This window comes from Syngnathus floridae, chromosome 22 (genome assembly GCF_059516105.1).
Source record: "Syngnathus floridae isolate MCC-2025c chromosome 22, RoL_Sflo_1.0, whole genome shotgun sequence".
Classification (NCBI taxonomy): Eukaryota; Metazoa; Chordata; class Actinopteri; order Syngnathiformes; family Syngnathidae; genus Syngnathus; species Syngnathus floridae.
The window spans coordinates 2,757,854-2,781,688 of NC_142434.1; the positions used below are offsets into that span (position 1 = coordinate 2,757,854).

Sequence of the window (23,835 nt, forward strand, 5' to 3'; positions counted from 1 at the left end):
CAAGTTAGCAATTTAAGTGTCGATACCAGTATCGATACCTGGTATCGGTACGTACCCATTAAAGTAATAATGAATATTAGCATGATCAAAAACTGAAATGCTTGATTTAAGAAACTTAAGTAGCTTGTCAGAGTCAACTCAAGCCAATGTTTCGTTGTCATCGATCAATCGGTTTGCTCTTTTCAGGTGACCGGAGCCTCTGCTTCTCACCCGTGACTGACTGATGAACCGGTGATAAGTGGTCACCGTGGAAACGGTCGCTAGTGTTTAATGGCCTCCGTCTCCAAGAAACAAGCCTTTTCACATCAGCTGCTTCGGATTCAATACGGTTAATCCATAGGGACCTTTATTTTTGTGGCAAAATATACTTTTAAAATGTATTCTAATGACTCACAAAAGTACAACCTGGCTTTTATTACGTCTACGAATGATTTCTGAGTTGAGTAAGAATGGATTCGAATAAAAGGGGGAGGTGTGCCATCCCCGGCCAGCTGACTTTCATTTAGTGTGTTTTTGCGCCATTAGCGGGCAGGGGTCAGCAGGGGTGAGGTCGTTCACCATGTTTAATAGCCACAGAATGGACTGTGGACATAGTAATAGACTGATAACAAACAGAGAGCGGCGAGGAAGTGGGAGGTGGGTCGCCAAGTCGAAATAATACCGTATTTCTCATCGATTTTTTCCCTCATGACTTGGTAGAATAACTTATGCAGACAAACAGTGGCACGAGCAAATTAGGCATCACCTTATTGCCTTTTTTTTTTTAATGATACATCTTTCAAATATTTTTATGTAAATATTGTTCTAATTACATGACAAGTGAGGGCAGTAATTTAGGTAAAGATTCAAAACTTGTGGCGGGGCTAAATGATGAAGATGGCGCGGTGGTCTAATGACGGCGCTGTCTGCCGAGAGCGGAACACGGGAGGGAATTAGTCGTCATTGCATATCAAAGGCTGATCCATTAGGGATTCATGGTAGGGTCTTCCTAATGAGAGAGGAGGGGGGGGGGGGGGGGGGACCGGTGTGTGTTTTGTTTGCTTGGGTCAGGTCGTAATCGTACCTTCACAATGACCTGCTTTCCATGTATTGTGCTTGTGTGCCACCATGCAGGTGAGTTATGAGTTTGGTGGAACCTGGTTTATTGTCTTATGTTGCAAACCCACCCCCAAAAATCCACAATATTGGGAAATCAAGATTTTAAACTTATGAAACACACAATTAAAAAAAAAAACATTGCTTACCTTCTGTTCTCCTGCATGGACTTCAATCAAAAGATTTGAGTGAATTATTTTGGAATATCCATCCCTGGAAAACAAAAAAAAAAGCCCATTTGTCAGATGCTAACGACTTGGCATCCGATTAGCAAACAGATCGAACGGGACGAATCGATGTTGTGTTTTTGCTTGACAGTCTTGCCTCTTTTTGATTATTATTTGAAATAAAACTTTAAACTGAAACATTTAGTGTTATAGTAAAACTTGATTACAAATAAGTCACCGGCGTAACAGCTAGCAAACATGACAGGCTAACAAAAATTAGCATCAGTGTTAAGCTAACACCCCTACTCAAACACTCAGGCAGCAGGAATACATAAAAACAGAACGTACGACAATATTCCGATATTTTTTCTGCTTTGGGGGAACGACGACTATTATTGGAGCTCAGTTGGGGACCTTCTCTGCCTCTACCGAGTATGTTCCTGCACAAAGCGGTACAACTCTAAATCTAGACTTCCTGTGAAATCCTATCAAATCCGATGATTTCGAAATCGTCACTATTGGCGGATTGTCTTTTTCCGTCTGTGAAAAAGGTGCGCCCCAAGTGCCGTATTCGTGCCTCCGTGTCAAAAGAGCGCCTTGGTAGACGAAATTAGAGTGGCACGCACGCCGTTGCCAGGACCCTCTGGCAGGCCCGGCCGTGCCTCTCGCTGTGGCACGGCGTGGGCAGAGGTGGCGGCGAGCATCCGGCGGCTTTTGTGTGACACACCAGATCAACGGCGTTCACACGTGCTCGGCGGCGCACAATGCGCACCCACCTCCACATCTTCTATCACTTCCTCACCTCCCGCACCGATTATAGCTCTCGATACGCACGTTTGTGCGGTCGCGGGGACCGATTGGCGATGCCCTCTGTGCCATCTGCGGCGCCAACCCCCTCAACCTCCCACCCGGCCCACTCATCACAAGGGTGGGCTTAACCATCTGTGTGCCAGTGTGTTCCCACAGTGAGAACAAAAAAAAAAAAGGGAGGGGGGGGCAACAATATGCACAATTGCATTTTTGATGTTTAAATAAACTCTATGGTGTCATCACATACTAAACACGTCAACATATGAAATCATATAATGTCATAGTAGGAGGTTTTTACGGCGCTTTAAGTTATCCAGAATTTGCGAAATTTAAAGATTATTAATATCTGTGTGATTTATTTTAAGGAAAATCGTACAAAATTTTCAATTTTTGGCTAAGAAGCCAAAAAAATGTGGCAAAAATTCAGCAGTCTAAAAATAAACACAAAATTTTGTCCGTTTTTGTTATTTCTATTTTTGCTTAAGACTAAATTCCCAAATAAAAACTCCTTAGACTCACCCAAATCTTAAAATTTGCCTGCCCATTCTTGATTTTTTCCCCCCTAATAAGGATAATTAGCCACAGATAAAACTTTTACCATCAATCACTCAAACGTAGAAATTCTTTCCCTGCTGTGTCCAAGCAACCGGATTAATTTATATTACCAAACATTCCTCCTCGGGTTACTCCACTTGATACCATTTGTCTGACTTCACGCTGCTTCCAAGCGTAAACTTAAATTCCGATTCCAAAGTCGGCAACTATTTAAAATATTCCCAATTGTTTAAGGCCGATATTATCCACACTGGTGTGAAAATGAAAGCCCCGAACGCGGCTAACGTTGTCGGGTGGCCTGCTGGACGGGTGTACCTGCGGTGATGGTTAATGGTCGGAAGTCAAAGTGGGACGCGTCAAAGGGATGCGGACCGAGCGCGACGTCGGGCCTGATGTAAATATCCATGTAAATATCGTCCGCAGCATAAGAACGCGCTGCCTTGTGTTCGGGTAATGATGGCGAGTGGGTGTAGGCTACATGCTGCTTACCGTGGGCAGCCGCCGTGTGTGATGTTTGGATCTTTACGAAAGGTAAGTCGACTTCTCTTTTTGTTTTTTAAATTGATGTCTGGCAACTTGTTTATTTTTCCCTTCCTGCATTCTTGCAACAGTAAGTAATCGCACATTGTCCCCTATCGGGGGGAGGTGATGAAGGAAGGAGGTACTCTTGCGTGGATGCGATAAGATTAGATTTTCTTCCATCTGTGACATAGAAGAAAATGGAAGTGGATTATTTAAAAGATGACAGAATTAAATTAAAACTAGTGGGCGTTATTGTTAGGCAAGGAACAGTGGCGGCTTAAAAACGCGTCGGCTCAGCGGAGCCCCCAGGCAGTGGATAGCGCAATCTCTTCTCTCTTGTTCTCACCCAATAGTCTTCAAAAAAAAAACATCTAAACAGCCTTCCAGGACCACAAAGCCCGTGTAGAAAATCAGCAAAAGATTTCCCGTCTCACTCCAGATTCTTTTCGCGCCTGTTCCTGCACACGTTGTCCTATTCCCTGAGAGCAAGTACACTCCTGCCAGGGCGCATCAATCCAAGGGTTGAGCTTGTGCTTTGACGTGGAGGAAACACAAAGTGCTGCGATTTGGTGCGTAAACGTAAAAAAAAAAAAAAGCAAGTTGCCAAATCCGCCTTTTCAGACCAAAACTGAAAAAGGCAACAGCTTGACAGCTTTGAGATTCCGATGGGGGGAAAGAGCGAAACAAAAGATACTCCATAAGTACGTTTCAATTGGGTTGATGAACATCTACATCACGAAGGCCGCTGGAGTTCTTCCTAGTTAGCGATGCGATAAAAGGCCCTGGATTGGTCGCCGGTATTTGTATTTTCGATATTAATCATGAAAAGCTAGCACATCAAATCCTCTGCGGTATTCAAATTTTGTCGTATTTTTATTTTTTCTCGGTTAATCATTCACTTTCCAGTTGTCGTCTCTCCATTAACCCCGCCGCTTCTTGCATTGTCTACTCCAGCCGCACAATACCAACAAACGACTCCAGAAGCAGCCTAATTAACCGCCTTCATGTTTTCAAGGAGAGAGCGGGACGAGACGGACGAGGGGGGAAAAACAACAACAACAAAATCTAATCCGGCTAATTAGTAATGAGTTAAGATTTGCACAAAGCGCGCAGATTGTTAATTAATTTCCCGTGCAACTTCGCCGTCACTTTTTGTTTTGTCCACCGTAAGCCCTTTTCGCACTGCACTTAGCGCATGGTGCTAGCATGACCGTATTTGGAAGTGCTAGCAAGAGGATTAGCGCGCTGGTGAATACGACCGTGAGTGTCCGGAGACCCCCGTTTCGGGATTAACCGTGCGCTGGCGTTAAAAGATAGCGCCTCTATCTTAATAGCCCGCCACTCGTGCCTTCACATGTGGCTCTCGACTGTCCACCCACGATAAACCGACTTCACACAGGACGTGCTCGCCCCCCCCCTCGCCCACATCTCCCCCCCCGCTCGCTCTTCCGCTACTTCGAGGAGAGGTATTGATATCAAAGGATGGAGATAAGCGTTCGCACCACCGGCAATTGTTGCATATTTGTCAAATAGTGGCAACCGTATTTTTCCTACTATAAGGTTATTTATTTTCTTAAAAATCAGGTGACGACTTGACTCATTTTCTCCGCACTTTTAGTCGTAAACCAACTTCACTGTCAACGTTTCCTCATTCAGAATATTTTCAAGATTCTCCAGAGAACCTTCTGATCATTTGCAAGAGATCGAGTGTTAGCTAGGTTTGTTTACGGGCCGTCTCCCTGCGCCCCTAATGCGCTACAGCTGTTAGGGTCCTGGTCCCCTATCAACGGTTTCATTGTGTGTGCTTTTTAGTCGACTAAAAAATAAATTGAATGAATTTCCCTAATGATGGAAAAAATCTCTTCTAAGGTAAACTAATGCATAAATGAGATTATCATTTGTTTCGCAGCTTTATTTTTTTTTGCAGGGTCAAGGAGAGCTGCCGTTCCCAATCAATACCCCGTTTAGCGGTGGAATGTGATTCAATTATTCCGGAGCGGAGTGTATTCTTCCCATTTGACCGTCAATTGGATTAAGTAAATAGAAAAACGAACGCACCTGATTGTTGTTGACTTTGGCATTTTTCATATTGCCTGTGGAGCGGGGAGGAAGTCGGACTCGTCGGTTTTAGGAACCACGTGTAAGGTGCTCGTTCATTTTTCATCTTATGGCTGCCCAATGATTTGAACCTTGACCTCCATTTTTTTTCACCAATCCAATGGTCTTGTTTTCCAACACTTCATTATGCAATCCGAATTTAAGTGTACAGTGACAAAACTGGCTTCCCACCCTCCCATTCCGCCCGTTTGTGTGTGTGTTTAAGTATTACAGAAGTGGCAGTCTGTCAACTCCGCTTTCCTCTCCACTCGCTGGAACAATAGCTGGATTGGCCGTATGTGTGACATGCAGACCACACACCACTAATAATGAGTGACAGCACAAAGAGGCAAAGAACAGCGTGCACCCCTGACACACAACATGTACAGTACGCACACCTGAGGACACAATGGGGGTGTGTGTTGACGGGCTAAGGTGTGTGTGTGCGTTCATGAATGAGAGCGGCCGGCCGGCATGTGTTGAAAGTGTTCAGCTGTCTGCTTATAAGCAAATTAAATGCACACAGAAGAATCAATTGACTCATTCTGGAGGCATGGAAATAAAAAGGACGGTTCTCGGATGTGTTTTATTTCAAAGTTGTGGGAAAACGTACCAGGCTATTCAAATTATTATTTTTTTATTGCCACAGGTATGACAATAACCACATTCAGACGAAAACGTGTTTTCTGTAACCTATAAGAAAAATTCGTTGGTCTCTTTATTGAGAAATTCAAATTGCATTCCAGTTCAGAAGAAGAAAGAACGCGAAATCGTTTTTGGGGATGTTTGCCCGAGTAGAAAGATCTGGATCTGTCGATCGTAAGACTGCCGATTTCCCCAAGGTCCAAATCAGTTGATGATCAGTTTGGAACCTGTCTTGACCAGGATTGATGATCAAAACATCCCAAATTGCGTCACGACAAACCATGTGACACTTTCATTGCTCGCAAGAATGTAAACAGGACGTTTCCTCGGCCTTTGAACAAACAAACATTTTTGATAGATGATCTTAGACATTATTTAGCCGACGCTTACCGCTAATTTGCTAACGTGTGTTTTAAGTTTCGAGGAGTTATGTCACCAGAAATATTTTCCAGTCCGGTGTGAGCTTATCAGCACACCTCACCTCATCCTGTCAACCGTCGATACTAATGCTCTTTTTTTTTCATTTTGCACTCTTGCACTAATAATCGCTTCGCTTGCAGATTAAAATCTCACCGCAAATGCGACAGGAAGTGAATGTGTGTTATTGACCTCGCTTTGAATCTTGCTGACGACTCTACGATACTTTTTTTTTTTAATCTGTCAACCATCCACTTTGTCATCATGACAGTTGGATGTGAGGAACTAACCATCCCTCCGGACTTTTCCCTCGTGGATGTCAGCGTGTCTACCTCGGCTGCTGGCCCTTTAAGAGCCGGATCTCGCAGTCTACAGCCAGGGGAGGAGAAGAGGAGGGACAGCGGCACAGAACCGGAGAGAGAGAGTGCAAGAGAGGAGGAGGGAGGGTGTCAGTCTGAAAGTGTGTGAGTAGAGCGAGCGAGGAACACACACACAGTCGTACACAGAAAGAGAGAATCGGCGGCGTGTGTGAAGGATCACTCCTGTCCCGTCTTGTTCTGAGGGGAGACCTACCCAACCCGGTCCAGTCAGTCGAGTATTTTTTTTGGGGGACTCTTTTATGTTGTTGCTGTCGAGAGAGACGGACCCTTACTCCAGCATGCTCACTGAGCCTGAGCTACCTCAGGAGTGTAACAGGTACGTAAAACACACACACACACACACACACACTTTTTTTGGGCTGATGAGAGGACCGAGCGGCGGGACGTTGTCAACTTGTGTGTGTGGAAAATTTCGAAATGAATGAATGAATACTGAGAAGTGCTTATCACCTCGCCTCCACTTTCATCACTTTATTTACATCTCACTTCCCTTGTGAGATCATCATGTGCGTTTCTTCTAAAATCTCACCGCACTTATCGCGACGATTATTTCCCTGCGGTTGTTACTTTTCCAAAAAAAGTTATTTTTCAACATGTCCCCCCCACCACCCCACGGCGGTTTATTTTTCACTTAATCCCACGTTGTAATCCTATTGTCCAATGCGCTTGTTTTCCTCCCGAGTATGCTAATCGCTTAAAGGTGCGAAGCGTCTAACTTTGCCCTTTTGCCACACTGTCAACACAAGTGCAATAAGCGCACAGCTCCCCGTGAAGGCCAGATGAATGTTTTAATATCATAATACCCGCGCTTTTAATACGCACACACCTCACCCTCCGTGCCTTCTGCGTGACTTTTATTGCATTAGTAAGTCTCCGTCTGTTTTGCCTCATGAAACTAATCTTTTGTTCGCAGATAAACAGTAGTTGAGAGGAGGCGGCGGAGAAGAGGGAGGGGAGGGGGGGGTTTACGGGCCCCCGAGAATTAAAAACACATTTAGATGACGGCGGAAAAAAATAATAATAATCAAATCCGGTGAAGTGATTGAGAGGCGGGTGAGAGAAATATAACAACAGCGAGGGAAGGAATTAAAAATTGAAAGGATTAAAGGGGAATGTATAGAGATAACGGCGGGGATTACAATGATTTAAGTGGGGAGCACTTAAAAGTCGTTGCTTTCCAGTAATGCACTCCATCATCACCGTGTGTGTGTGTGTGTGTGTCGGAGTTTCTGGTCGGGCCTCGTCAATGTGCCTCGCGATGTAAGTGGCTTCGTCACACTTTTGCTTCTTGTCGTTACTTGTGTTTTGTTTTTGGGAAATCAAATTGACATTTTTTGTCAAAATTGGGTATTTTAGCGTGCGGGGAAACTTTGTTAAAGTTATAGGAAGCTAAGAAAAAGTGAGACGGGGATGTGTGATGGAGGGAAGAAGAGGTAGAAAGGTGGAAGGGGTCGTGGAGGGAGGGGGATTTTTCAATATGGCGTTAAGGAGGGGGGGGGGGTTGCTGGTTTTTCACACCGCTCCATTTGGGCCCTCTTTTGATTGGCAGTTTTAAACCGCCGCTAAAAATTATTTCTTAAAGTTTTCCAACTCGGTTATTTTAAAGACACTAAAAAAATACAGGGGAAAGTTTGGTAGATTTCTTCGACCTGTATTTTTTTTTTGTTTGTTTAAAAACTTGCCGTGCTTTTTTTTAAACGGGGGAGATTAAAGTTATCTGTGTGTGTTCTCCTCGTCCGGCCTCCCTTACTTTCTCTTACACACACACACTCATTTACCACACACACATACACAAATTTGGACTGGAGGCCATTGTCTCTGGGCCATATTGTCCGTCCCCGGAGAGTCTTGATAACCGTGTCTCCATCCGCGGAGGAGGAGGGAGTCCGAAAAAAAATACCAATGGAGAATACTAAGACCCCCACCCCCCCTGAGCCCCTTTTCGGACCCACCACAGGGGTGAAGTCAGCTGACCGTAGGGGGGGAAAATCGGGGCCGTTTGGGGTTGTATTTGTGGATTGATACGTGTGGTCATATGACACGGGAGGAACCAAGTGTAGGGGGGGGGGGTCACATGGTCGGTGTCGAAGTTCAGCTAAGCAAGGAAGGGGAGGTGGGGGTCCGAAAAGTCACTCTCGGAAACATTCATCCGCCGTTGTGGTCTTCCGCTATTTCCCCCCCAATACACACACGGTCCCTTCGGCCTACAATAGGAGGCAGTGTTGGAGGTCCCTCCCAGAGCTCCACAATGAAGCCTCTGTCTTTCCAGGTAGTGTGTGTGTGTGAGGCAGCCAGAAAGGGAGGAGGTCAAAAAAAAAGTGAGGGACAAATGAAAGAGAGCAACCAGTGTGTGTGTGTGTCATTCGAAGAATGAGCTCACATGTGTGTGAACGTGTTGATGACAGTGAGACAAATGTCGCGACTCCTTCATGGATTGCTTAACAAATAGCAAAGTCGGCGTAACAATGGAAAAAGTCGCTCGCTCGCTCAATAAACACCGTGCCGCTTACTCGCCTCCTCCTCGCAAACATCAAGACGAGAAGGGGAGTGCATGCCTTCCACCGGATGCACTTTTCCCTCTCTCCGTCTGTCTCCTTTCAAACAAGCCCCCTCGCTCGTTCGCTCGACCCCCCCACCCATCCCCTCAGACACACACACATTGTCTTCTTCCTTCGATATTTTCCCACGCGCTGTCTTCACTCGTCTGGACTTTAAAGTGATGTGGCAATGTCGATTTTCTCTCAATTTTCCGGGGACAGAGTGCTCGCTCCTATGTTGAACGAATGCACACACACACACGGAATTTAACACACACATGACCGTCCCTCCTGCGTGTGTATGACATTCAGTTTAGTGCCTTCCCGCCTTTTGTCGCCTAACGGCGGGGCCAGTTTCGTACCTCTTACACAGTGGACGCTTTGTGTGTGTGTGTGTGTGTGTGTGAGGACTGACTTTGCTTAAAGCGTTGATCAGGGGAAAATCCAGCATGCATTGCTAAGAGCACAAAAATGTTACAGTGCACTTATAAATAGTCTGACTCGGGACGTTGAAATATTCCGATTGTTGCTTGAGTTTGTCCACTTTGTTTATTATTGCCCGGCGCTATAAATAGATATTAGACGATTTCCTTAAGGGGGAGGGAAAGTGGTGACCTTCTTGCAAGCAGCTAATTGTGAGGGGACAGTAAGTAAGACAACACCGGGGGGGACGGATAGAGACGTCGAGATGGGATAAAGGGACATCAGGGGGCTTAAATTCCCGGCTGAGGTGTCACACGGATGCAAAAAGGCCCCAGGCTCAAATATGCCCCTAACCCGGTTCCACAATCAAAAAGGAAATAAAAAAAAACGCTTTGGGGATTCGACCCCCCCCACCTCGCACGCGTCCGGGATGCACCGCTCGTGTCACGGCAGAAATACGGCTTGTAATCTAAAGCGAGGCTGTACATGCACTTGACTGCGTGCGGAATTCTCCAGAGGGGGCTCCCACGCTCCCCTGAATAGGAGTTAACAAGAGCAGTTAGCGCTATGATGATGTTAGCAGCCAGCGCTAACGCACCAGTCCGACTTTCCTACACGTGTCGATTTTGCTGTGTGTATTTACGACTTGATTACGGGGGCCCCCGACGAACCGGCCCGGAGACGGTTATCCCGTCGTCCGCGGGCGATTACCCGTCCGGTTAATGGACGCGCGTCCCCGTTGCGATTAGTGACTTAGCGGCAGTGGACATATGTGATATGAGAGCGACTTAACGGAGGAGCCGCTAATCATCAAAAAAGCCAAGGGGGAAGTGGCGCTCTAATCTCAGCTTAGTGCTGTCACCGGTTGTGTGTGTGAGCCCGTGTGTGTGCGTTTCGGCCGTCAGTTCGTGTAACGGAGGAGACAAACAACAGATTAGATGTGTGTTTTTTGATTTGATTGAATGTTTAAAAATACATCGAGGGATGCGCTGTCATTTAAGTTGTTCAAAAGGTTTGGAGTCACTTATTATTTTTTTGGGGGCGGCTTATCGATTTTGATTTTTAGTGTTGTGCTTGACATGTTAGCAGCCAAAATTATGCTAATATTTTTTAATTATTAAGAGGCGAGGGAGGGGCAGAGTGTTTTTTCCGTCGGCGTAACTAAAATATGACCGACGTCGTTGATGTTTTCCAAATCCTCCCATTTTTTTTTTTTCACCCCCGGATGGCGGAGCGTGTGTGAGGTGATTCAAAGGTGACCCCGGCTGCGTACGCGTGTGTGTACATAGGGTTACGATTAGGCGGAGGTGTGTGCGCGACACAAGGGGACGTGTGTGTCGGTGTGTGTGTGTGTATGTGTGCGCCAAACAAAAGGCCTCAGTGTGAGCCAGTGAAGGGAGGCAAAGTAAACAGGCAGTGATGAAGACAGACCTGCAGTGTTGGGGCCTCTGTTGTGCGTCTGTGTGTATATGTGTGTGTCTGCACTCTGGTTTGCACAGCTGGGTCACATAGGATCTTGTGTGAATGGAGTAAGACAAAGATTCCTACCCACTTGTCATTATCTAGAAATAACTCCGTTTACTTATAATGTCCGTAATCGTACGCAACTTGCAAGCGGCGAAATTTGTGTGGACTTTTATATATGTTCATTGTTGCACATTGGGCTTTGTTGACATAACATTTCCCGCACTCCGGGATCCCAAAAATGTCACTTGGTGACATTTAAGAAAGTCGTATTCTACAGGCCAAAGCGACAGGTGGTGATATACTACCGAAACCGAAACCGGCCTATGAGAAGTCAAAGCAAGCGTATTTCCGTCAACGCACGAAAACACGACTGAATGACACATCTATCGTCTGCGCCGTAACTTTGCCCCTCACCACACGTTTCCCTTCCCCGCAGATTGTTTGACTTTGGCTGCCATGAGGTAAATAAGCAGCGAATTAGTAACAGGGGCTGCTCGTCGGCGCCGAGCCAGACACTCGGTCCAAAAGAAATCCAATCGAGGCTAATCACTTCAGCGCGGACCGACCGAGAGGAAATGATCAGAAGCTAAAGCAAGTCAGATACCTGTTGGTTCTTTCTACTAATCCCGCACATCCTCTTCTCCGGTAGCCATCCCCGTTAGCTGCCTATTACCCAGGGTCATCGTCGCAGTGGCTTCAAGGCTGACAAGTGCATCTGAAAGCACTCAGCCGACGCTGAGAAGCACATTAAATTCTATTATTGCTGCATAGTCACCGCATCCCTATTCAACCTCGCCGAAGCAAATTTTACCTTCGCGAGAGACAGAGTTCACCTAATAGATGTGGCTTTATATCCTTTGCTTCTTTTCAAGGGAACAAAGCCACGGTAACAAATTGACACAGTGGGGCTCTTGTGTTGCTAGCCATTTTCCTTCAGTCCCCCTATTGTCCAGAGGTTTTCATAAACGCATATTATTGTCAGTGTTCATACTGTTCCCCCTCTCCTCTCTCTCTCTTTCTCTCTCTGTCCATTATTTTCTTCTGTCTGTGAAAGCCCATTGTCATCGCATGGTGATTTCCCCGCACAATGGCGGTGCAAGCGGGCTTCATTTGCAGTAATGGCCCCCGTCTTTTGGAAAAACGTTGAATGGCCCCCGTCGTAAACACACCGCAAGAGTGTGTTTGAAGGTCCGCCAAAGAGCTGAAGGAGGTTTTTGTTCTCTCACCTGAATGAACGTTCGCACGGATCGCTCAAAGTAGTCGAGAAAGAAGATGCTTTGTACTTGATGGATGTTTTTTTTTTTTTTTTGTAAGGATCGCAGCCGTCGGGGTAACGTATGAAATCATCATTGAAGTCAACCTGAACATTTATGTCATGGAAAAATCTCAGCTCCTTTCTTGCCGTTTTTTGGGATTGGATTTCGAAACAACTTCATTGTTAGCGGTTGCTTATGTCCTCCGAGGAGGCCAATTTCCAAAAGTACCTGTGGAGGACGGAAAGCACTAGAACAACTTCTTTCATACTACATATACCGTCCGAATCCCAAAATAATTCTTCCCTGTCATTCTACCTTCCTTCTCCTTGTTTTTTGGCTCCCAGGATGTCTTCCAAGCGACCAGCCTCTCCATATGGGGGGACAGATGGAGAGGTAACCATAGCAACCAGCAGACAGCGAGTGGAGGATGAGGAGAGCGAGGGACTGGGTGGCGTGATCCACCTCCCTTTGGCCTCCTACTGCAGTAAGGTGTCCCCGCGCTCGCCCCCCTTCCGCACCTTGGACAGCCCCCCCAACAACACGGTAAGAAGTGAACCAAAATTTGGTCAAATTTTATGGCTGTTTTTGTGGAGCTCTTTGTGTGTCCTCGCCAATAAAACGCAACCTCGCACCGACGTGCCGTAAAACAATGAAAAGGTGCTCAGTGGCTATAATAGAGAGCTAATTTGGTAATTAGTCAACTGATTAGGCGGCGGGCCCCTCCCAATTGTGGACTCTGCATGTGCCCGGCTATAAACCAAAGTCCTGGCACCGGTGGTAAACATTCTTAGATCTGCTTCCTTTCTCGACAACAATCTGTCAAATCTGCCATTGTGACGCCACAGAACTACTTTTGGAGTTTATCTCACAGCAGAAGGGCGTCTGTGCGTTTTTTTTTTTCTCCTCGACTCCAAGAGAGTGAAATCGAGAGGGCTACTATGAGAGTGTGGGTTGAGTGGCGACTCGGGGGGAGGGGGGGTCACTGTCCCTTTCAGGACAATAGGCGTAAAAGCGATACGGGGGGGGGAGTGAATGGCTCTTGGGCGGCCGGTTGACTTGGAAGTGAGGCTGTAAGGGGGCGGGGCAGCGCTCGACGGACCTCGTCGTCCCTTTCGCCCTGCAGCTTTGCTTACCTGCTACACTAAATATACTCATATTGGAAGCTTCCGGTACGTTTATGATAGCTTCTGAATAATTGTAATCTGGCTAAAAGGTTGTTTTATTGCAAGTAATTGTGCGAGTGGATCTGTAAAAAGCGGTTCAATCATAAAGGTGAGGGTATAGCACATCAAATAAGGCTGGCGGGGGGGGGGGGGATTTTTTTTTTATGTTAGTGTTATGCATATCTTTGCAAAAAAAAAATGTAAAACATGCTGGCGCTAATTGTTTCGCAAACATGACCCATATTTACAAACCTATTCATTTTGGAATGTTTATTTTTCAAGGGCGTTGGGCACAATCGGAGAGATTTAACACCAAGCAGCGGTTGATTTCACATGCCAGCGACACGCTAATAAATTAGCACGGCGGATATTTTTTGTGCATCTTAATATTATCTTTGAGATGAGACGATGAGGTGAAAGTGATCTGGGATTACATGCCGTGTGTTCACACTGCTGCTCAATCTAGATTGGATCCAGATTCAATCCAGTTCAGATCAGAGTCAAAACTTTGTGTTGAGCCGCGGCATGTAAAGAGATTTGTTGCGTGTGCGTACGAGCGGGCGTGTGTGTTTGGCTGCCGAGTGTGTCGGGAGATTGGCAGCTCTGGCGTGGCGCTAAGTCTTTTACCTCCCTGCAGGAGCGATCAGTGACATTCTCGTATGTGTGTGTGTGTGTGTGTGTGTGTTTGAGTCGAGCAGCTGTTTCCACTGTCACATTGTCCGTGTCTTGATCCACGACGAATATTATTTCTTCACACATGCACCTTGCACAACCCGGGACATGTCAAGCACAAGTATCGAGTGTGTGTGTGTGTGTTTCTCTGGCAAGAGTCAAGTGTTTTGAAAGCAGATGAGCTCGAGACAAAAGTTGCCTAATTCGGTTCCATTGCAGAGGCAGTAAAGGGATCAAGATTTTGTTCCGCTCGTTTGGAAGAGAATCGACATCTGCAAACTAAAAGCAGAACCGCCCACACCGCCAGGCTGCTAGCGTTAGCGCACGGCCGCGCTAGCGCACCTGGGGGCGATCTGGGTGTCAAACAAAAAAAAAAAATGGCATAACTTGCTGAGGAGGAGAGAGCAGGGATGTTTGAAAAGCACGGGAATAAATGCATGAGGGGAAAAAGTTGTACAAATCGCATTAGCCGAGGAGCAGCGCCGTGGCGGCGGCGGCGGCGGCGGCGCACCTGACTGACACCGCTTTGGAACATCTTCTGTCTTGGATGCAAAGTCACTTGCGTGGATTACGCACTCCATTTCCGTAGCCTTCGGGATGAGGCTGTCTATCCGACTTCACGCATGCATAATGTAATGCTTCCTAATGGAGGGAGGGGGTCCTACACGGGGGGGGTCACGACTGCCGGCTAATTCGCCGCCACCGGGAAATGACCTTCCGAGTGAGATGACATCCCAGAATGGGATTCTCTCCCCGCCACCCTGCCGCTGCACACTTCTCTCATTCTTGTTTGTTTTTGTTTGCACGACATCTTTCTCGAAAGAAAGCGCGCGTCGGTTTTAAGTAGGCGCTGGATTAGATAAATGGGATGTGACAGGTGTGACCGCTGCCTTCAAGATGCCTCCTTTCCTCCCTCCCCGCTTCCTCGCTCTGTCAACGCGCTCATTTCCTCTAATAACATCACCTCTCTCGCCCCCCCCCCCCCACCCCACCCCCCGGTGCGTCCCTCCTTCGCCCCCTTCTCTCACTTTCCTACCAGTCTGCCTCCGCCTGTTTTCATTTGCATGGCGTGCGCTGGAGATGATGCAACTCGTAATCACAGAGACGCTCGTTTTGAAGTGTGAATTAGCCTAATCTGTACCACCGGAGAGGGTAGAAGGAAGCGTGCAACCAGAAACTTTTTCACCCACTGCAGGAAAAGCTGCTGTTGGCCGCTGCTCACGCCAAAACTCTCACGCGTGTCTCCGCCTCCAATATTCTCTATACATTTATTTTTTTTTGTATGTTCAGGGGTTGTACATGAAGTTACACACTAACCACATCATGCTGAGTGCACCAAGCATGTGCAGGAATGTTGGGAGAATTAATAAATTATTGAGCGTGCTGACTTATTCAGAGTGTTAAAACACACGATCGAAGCAAGAGAGAGCGAGTCGGTCAAGTGTGGGGAATTCCAAGTGATAATGGCTCGGCTGCACCCGTTTGGTCAATATTAAAATCTGACGTCGGAGGATTTCCTATTTACGGGGTATTTTATTTGTCATTTTACGGGTTATCTTCTGATGTGGACTGTGATCGGTGTTGCAAGTTAATCATTAGCGAGCGCCACACATTGGTGAGCTCCGTCGTCGACGTCACGTGCACCTGTACGTGGCGGGATGTGTGTCGCTTGCCGCCCGGCGTTGAGATTAGCCAAAGATTAACTGCGTGGACCATTGACCCTTCTTCTGTATGCAAAGAGCTGAGCTGACAGACTGGTTGGCGGATTGACTGACTGACTCACTTAACCTCGCCCTGGAATGATCCCATCAAATTTGGCTTTTAATAAAACTTGGCATCACAATCGGGCTACAACCAAAGATTATTTTCTGCAAAATTCAGCCAATCAAGGTGTCGAATTTGAGGTTGTTCCAAGTGGTTTCGTCTTGGTGGAGGCGTTGGCATGCTTTGTTTCGCAGCGCCATCTCAGTGTCACTTTTAATTGGGCTGAGAAGGTCTTAAGTTAGTCGTCCAAACAAATGCCACCTTGATTGGATTGAAAGCTTGGACTGTACTCGCCGTTCAAGCTGTCACGACCTGCGAGTGGCCGATCCGAAAGTTGATCAAAATTAATCCTGGGTTTTATTCATTGGTTGGATTCGAGGCTCGGAAAAGTTCTTCACAGGTGAAAGAACTTTGCGAGATGCTATTTTGTAGCTGTCAATCTAGTTGTTCGCTCTTTTGTGATTTTAGTCCTTCCATAAATCTACAGCTTGACAAAGTTCCAAATTCCAAATCTTACAAGTAGCGTCGCCGAAACTCTCGCCTTCCGAGTACGATAACATTGGACGCGGCTCAAAGCCGAGCTACTGAAGCCTTTGTAACAAAAAAGCGCTAGCGTGCGTCCGAGATGATTTTATTCGTTTGTTTGTTTCATGTGCTCGTTCTGTCAAGTACCTCCAAGTCAGTCAGTCAAAAGCAGATTCCAGTGAAGAATAGTGTGGCCTAACTTTGGAGAAAAAATGGAAAGGGATGAAAGCGTGCTGGGCTCGGAGAAAGAACGAATGGCAAGATTCCTTATTTGGAGGGAAATCATGATGCTAATGACTATTTTCTCCCCCCTGCCTTCAGGATCTGGACGGCTCCAAGGGGAACTCCCTAAGCCCTTACCCCCTGCACAATGCTACCTCACCGGGCAAAGACGAAGGCGGCGCCGGGTGCCGGCCGTGCAGCGACGGAGGCTCGAGCGCCGGCGCCCTGGGGACCCCAGAGAGACGCAAAGGGAGCCTGGCGGACGTGGTGGACACACTGAAACAACGCAAGATGGAGGAGCTGATCAAGAATGAACCAGAAGGTCAGCCGGGCTTCCTCTTTCCGAGCTGGCTACTTTTGTTACCATGGCTACCGGCTTTGCTGTTTACTCGCGGACGTCAGCGTGCCCCTTAGCATCCGAGATGAAGTCTCGGCTTTTGACAGGACAGTTGGAGTTAAAATTAGCCTTTGGCCAACTCTAATTACCCCTTGGCAGATAACCGGGCGCTTAAGTCACTCCACGATAATGGCGATAAGGAGATCACCAACAGGTGTCTGTCTCCTGGTATAAATACGTTTTATTGGCCTTACTGGTTTGACAAAAACAACTTCGTGTTATTCCGCAGCGTCTCGTGACATTCGGAACCCTGAAAGGTTACAGTGCAGTGAAAGAAAAACTCCAAGAGTGTTTACCGCCCTTTCTCGGCGTTTGTGTGTGTGTGTTGCATCTATAGTTTCCTCCCGGTGCATCAACAGGCTTTCATTTCAAGCTGTGATGTGCTAACCTTATTTTTCAGTCTTTTCTTTTGGCTTTTCAATGCGGTCAAGACCGCCGCTGGTCCGCTTTCTTGCTGTCTGCTTGTTTTTTTTATTCCAGTCGATAGGGAGGCCTGTTGTGGCGCACCCACACACACATACGAAAAAAAATGAACCGCTGTTTGTTGGGCTGAGCTGTAATTGAGGTGTGTTTTGGGTTGTTCGCTGCTTCACTGGACCTCATGAACTGGCAGGGAGGGTGGAAAAAAAACAAAAGAATGGATCTTTATGAGTCAGCCAGGACAATGAAAGAGAGAAGGGTCAAAAGAGAGAGCGAATGTGTCATAAAAGAGGCGGAGACTTAAGATCTAAAACGTCTTCATTAGCGGCGACGACGACCGACCGGGAGTTTTATCGGCTCCGGGTTCAAATGAAACGGGGGCCGACAAAAGCGCCTCCGGACCCTTCGGCGCACAAAAACCGGCGAGGAAGAAAGGATGAGGGGAAAAGTGGGGAGATGAGAGAGAGTGAAAACAGCGAGGGGCGGTATTGAAGGCCGGATAAAAATCCTTCTTCTGTGCCCGGCTTGCTATTGTTTGGCTGTGCGGCTCACAAAGGCCATTAGCGGCAAACAGCAGGTTGGGATGAAATTTTAATGAAGGCTTTAATCATTATGAAAGGCCTGGAATATTAGCGCTCGGCGCACATATCGCTTCCAGCTGGATCAATGTCGCGCCGGCTTTTTCCGAGGAGCATTAACGGCGCAAAATGGGTCAAAAAAACAATAAACATCTAGAAACCGAGAGGCCGGCCGGACTTAGTAGAGCTTGGCCTTGAGCTACACTTCACAGCCGACCACACGCACAAAAGATGTCACACGCGTTTGCGGCCAGCGTTGCTCTACTTGCTAACGTGCGCTAATAAATGACTAGCCTTGTCGTCCCCCACGGCCCGACCCGACCCGTCTTGCCATTCATCTTACTCCCACGACTACCTGCTACCCTCCGAACACACACCGCACGACAACCCAGGTGCACGGATACATACCTCAAGAGCAACAGGGTGGAAGAAGCCAAGAAGGCGATGAGAAATGACCGAAATGAACATGTGCCTAGGATAGACCCTTGGGGTATGCCTTTAACCCTGCTGCTCCTTTTCGTGGATGGATGCTTAGATAAATGCATTTTAATGCCGGATTGGGAATTAGGTCCATGTGGATGCTGAACTGGATATGTGAGATATGCAAATATGCTTTCATGGATTGATTGGTTAGCGGTTGCTAGCATAGGCGCTAAAAATGACGGATGGGTTTATTTATCATCCTGGATGGAGGGAGGGTCCACCCTTTACGGCCTTCACCTGATGCTCCTTAGCAGGTTTACAGGCACGCTAGCAACCTCGCAGGTCAAGCGCAATGGCGTTTCCATTTTTTTTTTACGGCTCGGCGTACTTCGCAGCGCTCCGAGGCAGCAGTCTCCATACTGAGAATGCCAAGTCAATGACAGATGTCGCACAACACACACACACACTCACACACACTGCACTTCATCTACGTCCAAGGCAGTGAGGGATCCAAGGGCTTGCTTTTAGAGCGCACTGAGGCATTTTATAGGACAGCACTTAGGCGAGGCCATTGTGCCAGACAAGCACACACTGGCCGCGGCTCCCTCACGCCTCCGTTCACTCCACTGGGTGACAATGGGAAGGGCGGATACATTCTGCCAAGGAGCAGGAGCGGAAGAAAGAAAAGGAGGGGAAAAAAGGGGAGCTTGATAAGTGGAAGGATTTCGTTCATCCGTCTATCAGTCCCCCCCTCCCACACCTCTTTACTTTTCTTAATCCTAGCGCACATGCTAAACAATAACAATGGCGTATCCAACTTTTTAAACTCGCGACAATTTGTGGCTGAAAATACACGAGCCCAGATTATTTCGGTGTCAATTCCAAGACAATTCGATATTGCTTCACTCGAAAGCGTTTCAAACCGGTATTCCATCTAGATGAGCGATATCGAGGAGATGAATAGTGTGTATGTCCGCGTGTGTGTGTGTTGGGATAAAGCAGTGGCACAGCTTTTGTCCGATACAGAAGAATAAAGGGGCTTAGAGAGAGGAGAGAGGGTCCCGTGGTTTTCCTGATGGTCCGTCCGAATGTGTGTGTGTGTGTGTGTGCCTCCCGGCGTGGCATTAAGTTAAGGACAAAGGCTTGAGGTTCATGAATCAGCCAAGGCTTCCAAGCTTGGCTATTGTGGACGAGTCACAGTGTGAGTGTCCTGCAGCATGCTGAGTATGTGTGTGTGTGTTTGTGTGTATCTGTGTGTGTGTGGTCATTTCTGGTGACCAGCCAGGTGGGGTCAATATGTGTATTTTGTGCATCACCTCAGATGGTATGAATGTGTTTCCAAGCAAGTGGATGTCAGGGTGTCCCGCACAAAAGACGCCTGTCACACAGATCCCGAAATAATTGACAGGCCCCCCCCCCCTGGCGGAGTCCCCCCCTCCCTCCCCCCCGCCTAACTCCCTCTCCATTCACTTGCATTCACCGACTCGTCTTCCAATCAAATCAAAGGGAATCCGCGATTTATCTCGTCGAAACTTTTCTCTGTTGTTGTTTTCCTTCGCCTGTCTGTCGCTTATAACTCCGCCCCCCCCTTTGCCGTCCCCCCATTACCATGGAGAGACACAGAGGAATGTTTTCCTTTTGGGGGGGTGCATAATAGCTTCAAGGTTAATGAGTTTGCTGCACCAAACTTTATCCGTCGGTTTACTTGATAAGGGGGGGAGGGATATTGAAACGGCTCGAGTGTGCGGGGGGGCGGCAACAAGTCAGCCGAGCGGTCCACCACGACTCCATCGAGCATCTTTGAAGCCACGGGGTCCGAACACAAATTAACCCCTGGCCGGGGGGGTCAGAGGGCGGCACCCACAAGATGCTGGTGTTGTCGGGGCGGGGCCGCGGGGGGTGTCGCCCAGGCGTTATTTGAGCCAGATGTTGGGAGACAAGAACCTCGAGTCTCCCCCATCCTCCCCTCAAGTGTGGAGTGATTGTTGTCCTTCCATCTCCTCCTTTCTGATCCCAGCCGTCACTCCTCTTGCCAGTTGCGCTCTCTCCGGCTTGCCTCCCCCCCCTGTCCTCCCTACCTCCTCACCCTCCTCTTCCCTGGCTGGGCTCAGGAGCAGTGAACAGGTGTTGTCTCCTTTTGATTTGGGTGCGTTTGGATTAATGTTGTCAGCTCAGCTGTTAAAACAACTGCCGCCGCCAGATGCCAGTCAGTTTGGGGCTGGAACTGTCACACACACACACACACACACATGCACACACACATGCAGGTCCTCTTGGCTCATTGTTACACCGACGGAGCAAATCAGCTGCTGCACGCCAGTCTCGCTTGTAACCCAGGTGGGGTTTTTGTGTTGCCTTTCCAAAACACCGCAGTGGCAGAGTGTGACATGATACCTCGCTGATCATTAACGCACAGTCGAGGTCCCCTTGTTTACGATCGCGCCGATGAACAATTCATCATGGCAGTGTACGGAAATAAAATAAATCATTAAATCGCGATATTAGGCACATCTGTGATTTCCTTAGTGTCGGATGATGCAAAAATAAAATCGGAATAAAATATTGGGAAAAAAAAGAGTATAAAATGATAACTTTTCAAACATTAAAATACACATTTTAAATAAATGGTCAAATGTATTTAATTTTAAATAATGTAATTAATTAAAAAAAGAGAGGTAAAATTAAATAAAAATGTTCAAATTTGTTTTTAAATCTCTTAATATTAACTTTAATCAACTTTCTGGGAACCGATTAATTTCTATTAATTCGATTTACCTTCCCCTGAACCGCAAATATTTGCAATTCAAAATGCCACGCTCGACTTTTCCGCTACATTCCAACAATTTTTTTTTGCACTTTTTTGGACAAAAGTCTTGTGAGTGCGTGCATTGGAAGTCCCCCCCTCACTGGACAGTCTTGTGATCTGGTTTTCAAGAAGCCGCGCTCGCTCGCTCACACAACTGGACACTTGTTTGGGAGGAAATCAACAACAAAAAAATGGTGGATGTTAAAAATATAGCATACAATTTCAATTCTGTCCCCATCTACCTTTTCATTAGCTACAGATGGCTTCAGTGAGCTGGAAGCCGCTTTGCCATCACCCTGGCTTCTTCCCGTCACCTATAAAATGTCATCTTCCCATGTAAATAACACGGCAAAAAAAAAAAAAAAAAGCTCAGAGCACACACATGCTAGTCAGCCCAGCATTCCTGCGCTGTTTGGACTCATTGCCGTCGGTCTAATGGTTCTCACATGCCCGTCGCTCTTATCTTGAAGCGGGACAATACCGCCCTTTTTTTTTCTTTAAGACTTTACAAGGCATTTTTGTCTGATGGGACAAACACAAGCTGAGAGGGAGCGACACAAAAAAAAAATTCCAGACCACAATAGCTGCAAATAACTCCATCCAACTCTCACTAGGATGAAATATCTCAAATCAAGGCCTCAATGCAAATCCGCACAATTGTGTCAAGAGCTTCTTGCTGCGCTTGTCCGTCTCTTCGCCATCGCTTTTGACAGGCAGACGAAAAATGTCACGACTCGCTAGAGAAAACGCGAGCGTGCGTGCGCGTTAGCGCCGTCGGTCTCTTGTCTTGCTAATGCCGACTCCGTCCATACCCCCCCCCCCCCCATACACGTCAGGGCCCAACACACACAATGTCTTCTTTTGTTGTCACGTTAAAGTGATGCAATAAAGCCGAGCAGTGACAAGGACGGCCCGCGGGCCATTGCAGTGTGACAGCGTGTGTGTGTGTGTGTGTGTCCGTGCACGTGAAGAGTGGAGACAAGAGCACTGAAGAGGGGTTATTGCCACAAGACAGATTGCAAGTGTCATTTTCCATTACAGCGGCCTGAGCTACACACACACATACACACGCGTGTGTACGCATGCACGCCTCGGCCTACTTTAACAAGATGTGTTTGACAGGAAGAGATGTGCGTGCCTTAATAGAATGTCCAGACTATTACATTGTCACCTCAGGTGAAGCCATCGGAATTTTTTTCCGACGGGATTTAGACGAGAGTTGAAATACGTAACAGTTTGACTATTTGATATTAAGTTAAGAATGGACAAATTATACCTGTGGGCACCATGGTAACCCCGCATCACCTCGCAATAGTATTTGTCCACAAAATTAAACTTTAGCTGTTCGGGGTCCAAGTCCGAGTAAGTCGAGCACAGAACGTTTCAATGATATCTTGATATTCGGCGGTAATTGGCAAAATGGGCCGTGTGCGCCGGCGAGTGTGTGAACGGAACATTTTGCCTCCCTTGTAAAAACATGAGAGATAGCATCGCTAATTTGAATCGGCTTGGCTGGGGGAAAAAAAACAAATGCGAGGAAGGGAAAAATGTTTGTCGCCGCAAAGTTAGCCGTGGACTTTCTCGAATGTCGCTCCAGATTTTTTATATTTTTTGCCCTTCATCGTTCTTTCGCAATGTCGCGCCCTCGCCGCTGCTATTTCCGACTGCCAGTGCGTGCGCGGGCGTGTGCGCGTGCGTGTGCGCCGATCGGGCTCTCCGAGATTTCATGCCAGTATCAGAATTGGCTGCGCGTTTGGTTCAAATCAAATTGGACATAAGCACCCACAACACCATCTGTTAGGCAAAGGCAAGCCGAGTGAAGGGCACAACTCTCTGTGTGCAGATAAATGCATTTTCAATTTATTAAATTGTTGACTGACACCTTCTGAAATTTTCACTTTCCCCGCCGCCGCCGCCAACGTCACATTTAAAGGGCTAGCGAGACCGAGTCGCTAATATTAGCGCTGGTGTGATTTGCAAGATATAGAAAACGAAGTTGACATATTACGAGAAAGTAACTTTTTAAAAATGAGCAATCAAGCCGCATGTCAAGCAGAGCTGCTTGATTTTGACTGGAGGCAACGATTAGCATTAGCGTCTCATGCTAGAATTCACAAGAACTGTGCGCCTAACTGAGCTTTGTGTCGTCAAAGGGGCGTGGCTTAATGAGTGATGTCAGTAAGATGCTTGCAAAGGGGCGTGGCTTAACGAGTGATGTCTAAGATGCTTACTTCGAAAGCCAGTTTTAGCGTATGGGCTTCCTGGTGTCCCCCCCCCCCCCCGCCCCCCTTGGTGCCTGCCAAGCGCTTTTTTTATTAATAACTAAACTTGGCGCCCAATTATGACTCAAAACTTGGATGACCGAGGGGGAGGACTTCACGGGATGCTCTTGTGTCTCGCGCCCATCGGCTTCAGTGGGAGTCGGAAAGTAAGACGGAGGGATTCTTGATGTTTACTCAGGGGCCCCGCCGTCGTGGCGACTGTTGCCAAGGGC

General features: G+C 47.3%; 1 protein-coding gene and 1 long non-coding RNA gene across 12 annotated transcripts in view; one reads left to right on the forward strand and one right to left on the reverse strand.

Annotated features, from left to right (window-relative positions):
- Positions 1-23,835, reverse strand: part of LOC148379177 (uncharacterized) — a 123,178-nt gene that overhangs the window by 50,281 nt on the left and 49,062 nt on the right. For both annotated transcript variants that reach the window (XR_015855320.1, XR_015855321.1), the window contains exon 5: positions 1,245-1,308. This is a non-coding gene — a long non-coding RNA (uncharacterized LOC148379177). The remainder of the gene's footprint in view (positions 1-1,244; positions 1,309-23,835) is intronic.
- Positions 6,587-23,835, forward strand: part of sox5 (SRY-box transcription factor 5) — a 45,364-nt gene continuing 28,115 nt past the window's right edge. For 2 of the 10 annotated variants that reach the window (XM_088366500.1, XM_088366507.1), the window contains exons 1-3: positions 6,591-7,004; positions 12,716-12,914; positions 16,817-17,039. In XM_088366500.1, coding sequence (XP_088222626.1) covers positions 6,928-7,004; positions 12,716-12,914; positions 16,817-17,039 — 499 coding nt within the window. In that variant the 5' untranslated portion in view covers positions 6,591-6,927. Of the gene's footprint in view, positions 7,005-12,715; positions 12,915-16,816; positions 17,040-23,835 lie in introns of all 10 variants that reach the window. The other 8 variants (XM_088366505.1, XM_088366509.1, XM_088366502.1 and 5 more) reach the window with 7 other exon arrangements.